Raw genomic sequence first — 13,612 nt, forward strand, 5'->3', positions numbered from 1 at the left:
ACCATTCTCCTACCACCTACCTACACTAGGGACAATTTACAATGGCCAATTTACCTATCAACCTGCAAGTCTTTGGGTGTGGGAGGAAACCGGAGCACCCGGCGGAAACCCACGCGGTCACAGGGAGAACTTGCATACTCTGCACAGGCAGTACCCAGAACTGAACCCGGGTCGCTGGAGCTGTGAGGCTGCGGTGCTAACCACTGCGCCACTGTGGAGGAGAAGTTGGACAAGTTAGGACTGCTTTCCTTGGAACAGAGAAGGTTAAGAGGTGATCTAATAGAGGTTTTCAAGATGATAGAAATTTTGATAGAGTAGATAGAAAAAAACTATTCCCTCTGATGAATGGGTCAATAACCAGAGGTCATAAATTTAAAATCATTGGCAAAAAATAGAGTGGGGTCACGAAGAGAAATTTTTTCACTGAGTAGTTGGGATTTGGAATGGTGATTGCTTAAAATTTAAAAACTTGTTGAACAAGTAAATGAGGATGAGGAAGTAATTGAGGATGAGGGTTATGGACAAAAAGCAGGTGTGTGGGAATAAGTATGACTACTCTTTCAAGGAATCAGCACAGGCATGATGGGCTGAATGGCCTGACTGCAAATTTCTAAAGGACATTCTCTAAAGGATAATCTGACAGTTTCATGGTCACTTTTACAGATACCAGCTTTTTATTTCCAATATGTTTGAATGTTAAGTCAAACAACGAGATGTCGTTCTTTCACACCTTTTTGGAGGAGCAGGGCATTGCAGACAGCAACTTCTGGATTTCCACATTTAACTGCACACATGTGGTCGCTGGAAGTTGCTGCTGATTTACACGAAAATAATGGTGAGCGCTTTTGGCCTCGCTGTTACTTTCACAGCAAAATTCATCCCATTATGTCAGTGTCCTGAGGTTTTTGTTATGTTGATTTTGTTTCTGACCTCATTAGCTTCCCTCTGTTGGAATGTAACAATTACCTGTCTTTTTTCAATCTAATATGCTTTTGGTGCTTCAATAATTACTGTTTTAAATTTCAGCGATAGCGAGGAGGAGAGAAGGCCCAGAAACAATGGCAAGATTGGAAAGTCTGAATACAAAGATGAAGAGGAAACCGTGACTACCAAATCAATCCACATCACTCAGGCAACAGAGACCACCACCACCCGGCATAAACGGTCCGGGGTACCTTCCAAAACAGTTGACCTTGGTGCCGCAGCCCATTACACGGGAGACAGTACCAGCCCAGAATTAAACTCTGCTGCAAAGGTGCCAACTGACTTAATACTAATTCTAGAAACCACATCATGCTAGGTCCATGTATTTGTACTTTAGCTTTTTGGTAGATTACTCATTTATTTTCTTTAAAGCACTTCATAGAATCTTAATGCACAGAAGGAAGCCATTCTGCCCATCATGCTTATGCCAGCTCTTTGAAAGTGTTATTCAGTTACTCCCACTTCCCTGCTGTTTCCTCTCAGCCCAGCAAATGCATTCCTTTTCAAGCATATATCCCTTTTGAAAATTACATTGTAATGAAAGATATCCGATATGTAGTTTTCTCTGCAGAAATCAGTTTATTAGTTTGTCTGTATAAAACACTTTGGTTAACCAACTGGAAATGTTACCATATAACTAGATTGTATCTGCTTTTAAAGGATTAATTTGAGAAAATAAAACAGTCCCCTCCAATTTCCTCCCCATCTCCCAGATTGCTGAAGGTGCCGGGCGTAGCTTCACAGACACAGGTAGTCCTTTGTATCTCATCCAACAATATGTGCCAACAAGCTATCCAGCCATGGTTCTTATCAAACCCTCTATCACCCCATTCCATTACTTCACACATGCACTTTCCAGCAGGAGTCACTGGATGGCAACTTGAAATGGGAATGTTAGCTTTCTGTTTCCCTGCTCTTACTAGCCTGGGCTGGTGAAGTTAATTTTTAGCATTCCTTCTATCTGCTCTAGCTAAACTCAACTAACCCAGCACAGACTGGGATCTTCCTGGTTTGTTGTTCTCTAACAGGCAGGGCATTGCCTCATAGCACAGCAAATTAACTCTCTTCATTACTTTAAATAATGTTGATTGCAGGATTCACATTGATGCTTTTAAAGCATCTGTATCACATTTCTAAAGATAAAAATTGAGCTATGTAATGAAGATTTTTTTTTTCTATTGAAAGGTGGTAGCTTTTTCCCTGTCCCTTGTCTGTGGATTTCCTGTATGCTCCACCATTGAGTAGGCAGGTAAACTTTCTTGCCCCAGTGCTGCCCTAACTTGCTTTTTTGTTGCCTGCGAATGGCTGTAGGAAGGGAGATGGTGTAATACTTGACCTTTCTCCTTGCTCTTGAAATGCTTAATCTGTTTTCAGCATCTCACAGTCAATATGTGCCTCAGGTTGTCTCTTCACTGTTCACATATAGAGGATGTGCATATATTCTGCACATTGTAAACATGCTTTGCTAAATGTTGTTTTTATATACTTGTTTGCAGGAGGTGGGTGACGCTGCCAAGGCCCCATTTATACCCTGAGAGCATTAAGAAGGACATTAGGGAACCAGTTGGATTTTTATAACAATCTGGCAGGTTTTATGATTTTTCTAGTACCGACCCACAAATTACCAGACTTGCTGAATTCACTTTCCCAATTCGCCATGGTGGTATTTAAACTCTCAACCTCTGGATTTCTGATCCAGTGCCATAAGCATGAAGCTACCATATCTCACAATGCTCCCTGAAGAATTTTTCGTTTTTTTGAGAAAAAGTTTTTCACATCTTTACAAAATTGATCATATATTTTTGAAGAGAAAAACACAGAATATTTTTCAGTATTAATGCAATATGTTAACATTTCAACACGATTAAGTGTAATAAGCCATAGTGATTCCCCGAGTGCTAAATTTATGCCATTTATTACCTGATGTGCAATTGACCTGGGTAAATATTACTGATGGGAGATGCAGCCCTGTTTAACTGTAGTGCTTTCTGCAAGTATTTAATCAGTCTCTCAATCGTTACAAAACAATGCTCCTGTGATCAGCAAACTTTCTCTGTGCCATGCTATGTCTTTGCAAATGATGATTGTATGTTTTATTTGTTTGGTTTTGTTTTGGAATTTCTACTCGCTCTTATTTGTTGCAGCAAATGTTACACTCGCGTTAGTACCGGGATCTCATTGCAGTGTAATAGAGCGGTGTGAAATTTCCATCCTGTGTCTGCTTGCACTATTTACTGAAATAGCAGTGCAACTATAGATTTTGTTTTTCTAAACTTCTGTGTTTGGAGAGAGTATTTTGATTTGTACAATGCCAGATGTAATATTGTTAGTGGTGGGGACTAGTGTGAGGAATGAATTATAAGTGTCACATCAGGAAATGCATTACCTAACACTAGTAACCACTCTACTATGGTTCTCCAACTCCTCTGTTATGCAGTGCTGTGCTTTATAAATTCACTACAGATTCTGTGGATGACCTTTTTCACAGGTTTTGTTTCACAGCCCTTTTGGACTAGGTGGTTGCAGTTCTGTACCCTCTTCCCTGGGATTAGGGCTGGTCCCCTTATGCTCAATAGTGCCTCCCTGACAACCTAATTTTATGTTACCTGTTGCAGCCTGATGAATGAAATGCTGTTTCTTTTTAAACTGACTAACTTTTTTCAAAAATGTTTTTTTATTCATTCATGGGGTGTGGGCGTCGCTGGCTAGGCCAGCATTTATTGCCCAACCCTCATTGCCCTGGAGAAGGTGGTGATGAGCTGCCTTCTTGAACCACTGCAGTCCATGTGAGGTAGGTACACCCACAGTGCTGTTAGGAAGGGAGTTTCAGGATTTTGACCCAGTGACAGTGAAGGAACGGCGATATGGTTCCAAGTCAGTTGTTTAAAATCAAAACTATAAGGACAACCAAATGACCACCAGCAGATTTTTGCAATTATGCTTTCTGCTTAAATCCCAATAAATTCAAGGTCAAAAGATGATTTGGGGGTGGGTGGGGGAATAATTAGTTATTCTGATTTTTGAGCTGCCTTTGTCAAAATAGGACAGCAATTACAAGGCATTGTACACCATTACTTGTATTGTGAAATATGTGGCTTAGACTATGGTGTGTTGGAGTGAGGGGACTACTAGTTAGAATCATAGAAAGTTTACGGCACAGAAAGAGGCCACTTGGCCAAGCGTGTCTGTGCCCGTCGAAAAACGATCCACCCAGTCTAATCCCACCTTCCAGCATTTGGTCTGCATCCCTGCAGATTACGGCACTTAAGGTGCCTCAACTACCTCTTCATACAGTGAGTTCCAGACCCCTACCACACTTTGGGTGGAAAAGAATTTCCTCATCTCCCCTGTAATCTTTCTACCAATCACTTTAAATCTATGCCCCCTAATAACTGACCTCTCTGCTTAGGTAAATAGGCCTTTCATCTCCACTCTATCCAGGTCCCTCAAAATGTTGTATATTTCAATCCGATCTCCCCTCAGCCTTCTCTGTTCCAAGGAGAACAACCCCAGCCTATCCAATCTTTCCTCATGGCTGCATTTTTCCAGTCCTGGCAACATCCTCGTAAATCTCCTCTGTACCGTCTCTAGTGCAATTACATCCTTTCTGTAATGAGGTGATCAGAACTGCACACAGTACTCAAGTTGTGGCCTAACCAATGATTTACACAGTTCCAGCATAACCTCCCTGCTCTTATATTCTATACCTCAAGCTAATAAAGGAAAGGGTTCCATATGCCTTCTTAACCACCTTATCGACCTGTCTTGTTACCTTCAGGGATCTATGGACATTGACTCCAAGGTCCCTCACTTCCTCTACACTTCTCAGTATTTTCCCAATAATTTTGTATTCCTTTGCCTTGTTTGACCTCCCCAAGTGCATCACCTCACACTTCTCTGGGTTGAATTCCATTTGCCACTTTTTTGCCCATCTGACCAGACCATCAATATCTTCCTGCAGCCTACAGCTATTCTCCTCGCTATCGACCACATGGCCAATCTTTGTGCCGTCTGCAAACTCCTTTATCATGCCCCCTACATTTACGTCCAAATTTTTAATATATACCACAAAAAGCTGGGGACCCAGTACTGAGCTCTGCGGAATGCCACTGGAAACAGCCCTCCGGTTGCAAAAAGTTCATGGTATGCTCAGTGGAGTGGAATTGTTAATTATGGTGCCTTCATTTCTTTGTGTTTTTGGTAATCTGCATCAGATGTATGTGTAGTCTCTGCTGCTACCTGCTGGCTATTGCAGTTGCTTCAGCACAAATTGTAACTTTATTGTCAAATTGTTGGCTTGATCACATTGGGAGTATGATTTGCACCACATGGGTGCCATTAACTTTCAAGAAAATTGGGATTTTTTGGATTGGTTCAGATTGTCCAGAGCACTATTCCCTACTAAATGAAAATGGTTTCCCTTATCCTTACAATCCACGACTGCTTCCAGAGTTTGCTTTGAATGTGTGTTTGTACAAAAGAATAATCCACACAAACCCAAGGCTCTTTTTAACGTAGTTTTTAAAAAATCATCTAATAACCTAACATTCATTAGGGACAGCAAGTACCATTTCAGTAAATACTGTACATACTCAATGTTTATAGTCCTGACTGCTACAACAAGTAAGTATTCTAGATTTTGTTAATGTACCTTAGCATTTTATTTCATAATGTGATGTCCACTAGGTCTTAAAAGTTACTTGATTTGCTTTTGAATCTGGTTATTGGGAATATAAGGGGCAAGTAATTTGTTACTGCTCAGAAACCAGCATTTTCAGTGTCTCCAGTAATTTGTATGCCAGTTTTTGGAACTTGGGTAGTAAATCACACTAATTGTAGAAATTCACAGGGGTTTATCCTGTTGCTCTTTGCCAAATGACTCAGTATTATGCATGCATTTTGACATATTGTCAGAATGTTTTATTCTGTTCATATATTACATTTAAAAACAAAAGAAGTTGAAAAATATGCCATCAGGTTTATCACTGATGGAGTAGTTTAACTAACAAAGTTAATTTGTGTCTCATCAACCATTATAATCTTCAGCTTGGACCCAGGAAGAATCTTTTGTAAACATAAGGAAGTCAGTCATTTCCAATCTAAAGAGAAATTTCACCGCCAACAGATGAACTTTAGAAGTGAAAGATTTAAAAAATAATAGTTTGGGAGTTAAAAACCATACCCTAATTGACTTGAGGATCCACCCAGAGCAATTAGCCTCTTATTGACCTCCGGGACAAGACACATCAGTTACATTTTGTGATCTTAATGCCGAGATGCCCAAGGTTTTTGTCTGTGTGCTGCATTGGTATGCATCTTGGAGCTTGGTTTTCCATTAATTTGCAGATACATCAGAGTTGATGTTCTGATTGGGGACTTTAATCACCCGATGAAACCACAGTGTTATTAACAGCTCTTTCCAAACTAGCAAATCGGAGCATTTGTCCTAACCTCAAACACTGTTAGTTATTCAAAGAAGAACAATGTTATCCTTGCAGAAAGTACTTTTATTAGTATACAAAGACAGAAATCATGTACTAATAAGTCAAAAAATTAATTAAGTATACAGAGTGCAGTGTTCTTGAGATTTGGGGCGGCACAGTGGCGCAGTGGTTTGCACCGCAGCCTCACAGCTCCAGCAACCCGGGTTCAATTCTGGGTACTGCCTGTGTGGAGTTTGCAAGTTCTCCCTGTGTCTGCGTGGGTTTCCTCCGGGTACTCTGGTTTCCTCCCACATGCCAAAGACTCGCAGGTTGATAGGTAAATTGGCCATTAGCAATTGCCCCTAGTATAGGTAGGTGGTAGGGTAATATAGGGACAGGTGGGGATGTGGAAGGAATATGGAACTAGTATAGGATTAGTATAAATGGGTGGTTGATGGTCGGCACAGACTCGGTGGGTCGAAGGGCCTGTTTCAGTGCTGTATCTCTAAAACTAAAACTATCTCTGTGCTCTCAGAATTCAGTAAGCAAGAGAAATCTGATCATCATACAACTCCAATGGTTTAATGCTTTTTTCTTATCTCTCTCTCTCTCTTTCCCCCCCCCCCCCCCCCCCTTTTATCTAGACTTCAGCACCAGGCACTGTTAACAGCAATTCAAAGAATGACCTGGTAGACCTACTATTTGACACAGGATTTGGACCCAATCAGATTTCTTCCACAGGTAATGTTGACACTGATTTTTCTTTCATAATGCACCTGAGCCCTCCTTCCCAAACAGCAATGCTGATCAATTAAGTTACTGGAGTCATTTTCATGAGGCAGCTGACTCTCTATTCCTTATCTGAAAACAATTGGGGCATGTGCCAGTTTCCAATCATTGTGGTGTTTGGAGCACTGCACCTGCTGCACGCTTCCAGCAATTCTGCCCTGCTTTTAATTACAACTTGGTACCTCAGTAGCATTTGTCACCTGAAAAAACTGGTATCCAGCCAAAGGGAGAAAACAATTAGACACATTTTTTTTAAAAATTGCACTGTGAGTGGGGACTTTTAAGCCTATTTTCTTGACTTACTGTAGACAGAGTACTACTTTGGAACTGCACATGTTCACTTGTGTGAGACACCCACATATATATTTACCAAAAAATGTCAGTCCATGTGCTAATTTAATGCATTTTTGTTGATTTCCCCTGCCCACCCCCCCCCCCCCCCCTGCCAAACGTTCCTTTTAACCAGCATGGAGATGCAGGAAATTTGTGGCATCTCGCTGCAGCTGTGGGTGAAGATCAGTGAACATGATATAAACCAGAGGTCAAACTTAAACTGTCCCCAATGCGCACGTTATGCCTCTCTACTTTTAGAAACATTGTTTAATAGAGACTATCATCAATAAGGTTATGACCAGAATCTCCTTCAGATTTCCTGTAGATTTCATTAAACAAAAACCCAGTGCTTCTGCTGGCATTTTCTGATCCTGTATGATAAGTTTTCCTCAAGGCTATTTAAGTACTTGCAGTTTAGAATTAATCAATTGTTAACCAGCTTGAGCTTTGAATTTCTTACTTTACTTTGTATCTTGGTGCATTTCTGTTACAGCATTAAAGCTTTCAGAACAATTCACTGACATCAGCTTCTTTTGAAGTTTGCATTTATGTTGAACTTTGCAAGATTCAGGATTTCTTTTTAAAACTCTTCACCCTTTGCATGAATAAAAACAACAGTCGATGAGTCATTCTGCTATAGTGGGTATTGTGCTAGCACTGGGATTTCAGGAACAATGTAATTTCAATCTTCATTTGAACTGAAAATCATGCAGCAACACAATTTGAAACTGGGATGTACCTGAAGAGATGGTTTTAAGCGACATCACCTGCATTGAAATACAGGGTATTATAGGCTTGTCACCTGTGGGAACAATTTTAAGGTGATGAGTATCACACAAGAAGATAATAGCACAATTTTAAAACATAATGTTTTGTCTGATTCATCTTGCAATACATTTGTATAAATACACTGCGAAAGGCTAGTAATAATCTGCTATAAGTAGTTTTGTAGTAAGTAAGGTATTGCTCAGGGTCTATAAAGCTGTAAATGGAAAAGCAGAATTTCACAAATTAAATCTCCAGCATCTCTCTCACTTGCCAGTACAACAGACTATGCTCGTGCATAATCAGCCGACAAGGCATCATATAAAGCATTTTTATTTGTAGCAAGATGACCAAATTGTGTAAGGAAGCGTGCAAGAGTCCTTAAAACTAATACATTCATTATCCCGTACATGCACTTTAAAAAGGCATTCTGATTTTACATATCATTGCTCCTGAGTCATTTATACAAAGCAGTCATACTGTATTTGAATAATCAGTGTGTTTCAATGCGACAGATGGGCAGGATGTCTTGCAGCTATCTGATGGCTTTTTAGAAATAGTACCAGATGTTGGACATTGTCCCCCTGTGCACTCGATGGCTGTACAGATGTTTCTTTCCCACCTGAGTAGTTCATAAGCACTGCAGGCAAAGATGATGCATCACAATCCATGCAAAGTGGATATTACAGTTTGAGCTGAACCCGAATCTCTTAATACGGTTTACATCTTTCCATGGTTTAAAGTGACATGCAAGACAGCTGCAGAAGAAATGATTGAACAATTAGGCATGCTGGTTTTAAACCGTTTCCAATCAAAATCTCCTGCAAATTGGGAGGAGGGGAGCGAAGTTTCATTGATAGGTCTACGTATTGTCAAATTTTCCATCATTTCAACGTGAAAAGTGTTTTGGCTAAAAGATGCTGAACTTCAACACTAATATGTCAGTACAGTACCTTATTAATTACAACAAGTGGGATGCAACATTGCTCCAGATTGAATTTAATGATGCCATAATGGCTTAGTGATTCTATGCGCTGCCCAGTGACCAGCAATCAAACCTGATATGGTCTAGTCTGTAAGTCATACAGACTAGATGATATCAGGTTTGATTCCTGGTCACTGAGTTAGCTGATGTTAGCTGAAGCACCAGTTTGGGTGCTACATTTAGCCCCAGCTCTCCTTTACTAGGAGGGGGAAATTGACCGAGGTTCCGACTCCTGATTGGTATCCAGTGACTGCTCCTGCAAATCTGTCTGTGGTGATGTCTGCTGAGTGCAGGATGATGCTGTAGTTGATGCTTACCATCTCAGCTCATGCATGGAGAATGGTTAAGTGAGTCCAGGAACCCATATAGGGTCAGCACCTTCAGGAGAGGAAACTGGAATTATAAAGAAACAATTTATGATGCCCTGACAGCCCCCAATCAAGATTTCATGTATAAAATGAAATGTTGCATTTGCCACTTTTTTAATGAATTGAGCACCAGGTTTTGGTATACCAGTGCATTGGTGTCGTTGGGTCATGCTAAGCGTCATTCCTCCATTGTTGTATGAGTTTGTTTTATTCGTTCATGGGATGTGGGCGTCACTGGCTAGGACAGCATTTATTGCCCATCCCTAATTTCCCTTGAGAAGGTGCTGGTAAGCCACCTTCTTGAACCGCTGCAGTCCATGTGGGGTAGGTACACCCACAGGGCTGTTAGGAAGGGAGTTCCAGGATTTTGACCCAGCAACAGTGAAGGAACGGCGATATAGTTCCAAGTCAGGATGGTGTGTGTCTTGGAGGGGAACTTGCATTGGTGTTCCCATGCATTTGCTGCCCTTGTCCTTCCAGGTGGTATAGATTGCGTGTTTGGAAGGTGCTATCTAAGGAGCTTTGGTGCGTTGCTACAGTGCATCTTGCAGATAATACACACTGCTGCCCCTGCATTGGTGGTGGAGGGAGTGAATGTTTGTGGATGGGGTGCCAATCAAGCGGGCTGCTTTGTCCTGGATAGTGTCGCGTTTCTTGAGTGTTGTTGGAGCTGCACACATCCAGGCAAGTGGAAAGTATTCCATCACACTCCTGTCTTGTGCCTTGTGGATAGGTGGATAGGCTTTGGGAGTTAGGAGGTGAGTTACTCGCCGGAGGATTCCTAGCCTCTGACCTGCTCTTGTGGTCATGGTATTTGTATGGCTACTCCAGTTCAGTATCTGGTCAGTGGTAATCCCCAGGATGTTGATCGTGGGGATTCAGCGATCATAATGCCATTGAATGTCAGGGGGGTGATGGTTAGATTCTCTCTTGTTGGAGATAGTCATTGCCCGGCACATGTTACTTGCTGCTCATCAGCCCAAGCCTGGATATTGTCCAGGTTTTGCTGCATGTCTACACGGACTGCTTCAGTGTCTGAGGAGTCACGAATGGTGCTGAACATTGTGCAATCATCAGCGAATACGCCCACTCATGACTTTGTGATTGAAGGAAGGTCATTGATGAAGCAGCTGAAGATGGTTGGGCCTAGGACACTGCCCTGAGGAACTCCTGCAGTGATGTCCTGGAGCTGAGATGATTGACCTCCAACAACCACAACCAGCTTCCTTTGTGCTAGGTGTGACTCCAACCAGCTGAGAGTCTTCCTTCTGATTCCCATTGACTCCAGTTTTGCTAGGGCTCCTTGCTGCCATATTTGGTCAAATGCTGCCTTGATGTCAAGGGCAGTCACTCTCACCTCACCTCTTGAGTTCAGCTCTTTTGTCCACATTTGAACCAAGGCTGTAATGAGGACAGGATCTGAGTGGCCCTGGCAGAACCCAAACTGAGCGTCGCTGAGCAGGTTATTGCTAAGCAAGTGCCTCTTGATAGCACTGTCAAGGACACCTTCCATCACTTTACTGATGATCGAGAGCCGACTGATGGGGCGGTAATTGGCCGGGTTGGATTTGTCCTGCTTTTTGTGTACAGGACATACCTGGGCAAATTTCCACATTGCCAGATAGATGTCAGTGTTGTAGCTGTACTGGTTGGCCAGGGGTGCGGCATGCTCTGGAGCACAGGTCTTCAGTACTATTGCTGGAATATTGTCAGGGCCCATAGCCTTTGCAGTATCCAGTGCCTTCAGTTTTTCAGTCATACGGAGTGAATCGAATTGGCTGAAGACTGGCATCTGTGAAACTGGGGACTTCAGGAGGAGGTCGAGATGGATGATCAACTTGGCGCTTCTGGCTGAAGATTGTTGCAAATGCTTCAGCCTTATCTTTTGCACTGATGTGCTGGGCTCCTCCATCATTGAGGATGGGGATATTTATGGAGCCACCTCCTCTAGTTAGTTGTCTAACTGTGCATGACCATTCACGACTGGATGTGGTAAGACCGCAGAGCTTGGATCTGATCCGTTGGTTGTGGGATTGTTGTCTATTGCATGCTGCTTACATTGTTTGGCACGCAAGTAGACCTGGGTTGTAGCTTCACCTGGTTGACATCTCATTGTGGCTGCTGGCATGTCCTCCTGCTCTGTTTATTGAACCACGGTTGATCCCCCAGCCTGATGGTAATGGTAGAGTGCGGGATATGCCAGGCCATGAGGTTACAGATTGTGGTTCAGTACAACTCTGCTGCTGCTGAGGCCCACAGCGCCTCATGGATGCCCAGTTTTGCGTTGCCAGATCTGTTCGAAATCTATCCCATTTGGCACGGTATCTTCAGTGTGAAGATGGGACTTCCCCTCCACAAGGACTGTACAGTGGTCACTCCTACCAATACTGTCATGGACAGATGCATCTGTGACAGGCAGATTGGTGAGGACGAGGTCAACTATGTTTTTCCCTCTTGTTGGTTCCCTCACCACCTTTCGCAGACCCAGTCTCCAGCTATGTCCTTTAGGACTTGGCCAGCTCGGTCAGTAATGGTGCTACTGAGCCACTCTTGGTGATGGACATTGAAGTCCCCCATCCAGAGTACATTCTGCGCCTTTGCCACCCTCTGCTTCCTCCAACTGGTGTTCAATCTGGAGAAGTACTGATTCATCAGCTGAGGGGCGGGGGTGCAGTAGGTGGTAGTAAGTAGGAGGTTTCCTTGTCCATGTTTGACCTGATGCCATGAGACTTCATGGGGTCCAGAGCCAATGTCGAGGACTCCCAGAGCAACTCCCTCCCGACTGTATACCACTGTGCCACCACCTCTGCTCGTTCTGTCCTGCCGATGGGACTGGCCATACCTGCGGATTGATGGCAGTGTCTGGAACATTTGACTGTAAGGTATGATTCTGTGAGTCTGATGATATCAGGCTGCCGCTTGACTAGTCTGTGGGACAGGCTCTCCCAACTTTGGCACAAGCCCCCAGATGTTAGTCAGGAGGACTTTGCAAGGTCGACAGGGCTAGGTTTGCCGTTGTCATTTCCAGTGTCTAGGTCAATGCCGGGTGGTCTGTCCAGTTTCAATCCTTATTGACTTTGTAGCGGTTTGATACAACTGAGTGGGTTGCTAGGCCATTTCAGAGGGCATTTAAGAGTCAACCACATTGCTGTGAGTCTGGAGTCACATGAAGGCCAGGCCAGGTAAGGACAGCAGATTTCCTTCCCTACAAGACATTAGTGAACCAGATGAGTGAACAAGTTTGCGTCTATATGGTGGCTTTCATTGTCCCAAAGCACTTGACAACTATTATACTTTTAGAAGTGATTTTAGTATTCGTAAGGCTTGTTTACGAAGGAATATTCCTTCAGTTTTATTGATCAGGTCTATTTGTAATGCATTAGTACACAAAATAGGTTTCTTCTTCAATGTCTAGCATACCACAGATTAATTAGCTAACCCAGGCACACTATCCAGGCTGCCAGTACGTATACTGATTTTCTGACTTTCAAAACGTGTTGGTGATTAATCTGGTCATCTATCTTCTGCTTTGGACAAAAAAGCACCCTTTTGAAGCTAATCAAAACTTAAAAAGAAAAATGCTCCAAACTCTAAAATGGATAGATAGGCCCACGGGGAATTAAATGGTGTTTAAGCATTTAGTTTTTCAGGGATAAACAAAAGTTAGATTACCAAAAAAAAATTTTTTAAAATTCTGTTCACCATCTTGCCCCTCTTTCCTCCATTCTCATTTTTGTTAAAAATCAAAAATTTTTGGTGTTTATTTTGGCATTTTAGATTTAATTTTTTTATTCTATCATGGGAAGTGAGCATCGCTGACTAGGCCAACATTTGTTGCCCATCTCTAATTGTGCTTGACAAGGTCTTCTTGAACTGATAGTCTATCTGGTGTAGGTACACCCACAGTGCTGTTAGGAAGGGAGTTCCAGCTTTTTGACCCAGGAATGGTGATATAGTTCCAAGTC

The 13,612-nt window shown here is 42.5% G+C and overlaps 1 protein-coding gene across 1 annotated transcript in view; it reads left to right on the forward strand.

Moving 5' to 3' along the window:
* clint1a (clathrin interactor 1a) overlaps positions 1 to 13,612 on the forward strand; it is a 230,668-nt gene that overhangs the window by 188,190 nt on the left and 28,866 nt on the right. Inside the window, exons 7-8 of the mRNA XM_068043203.1 lie at positions 1,027 to 1,255; positions 7,052 to 7,148. Of these exons, the coding sequence (XP_067899304.1) occupies positions 1,027 to 1,255; positions 7,052 to 7,148 (326 nt within the window). The remainder of the gene's footprint in view (positions 1 to 1,026; positions 1,256 to 7,051; positions 7,149 to 13,612) is intronic.

This window comes from Heterodontus francisci, chromosome 12 (genome assembly GCF_036365525.1).
Source record: "Heterodontus francisci isolate sHetFra1 chromosome 12, sHetFra1.hap1, whole genome shotgun sequence".
Lineage (NCBI taxonomy): Eukaryota > Metazoa > Chordata > Chondrichthyes > Heterodontiformes > Heterodontidae > Heterodontus > Heterodontus francisci.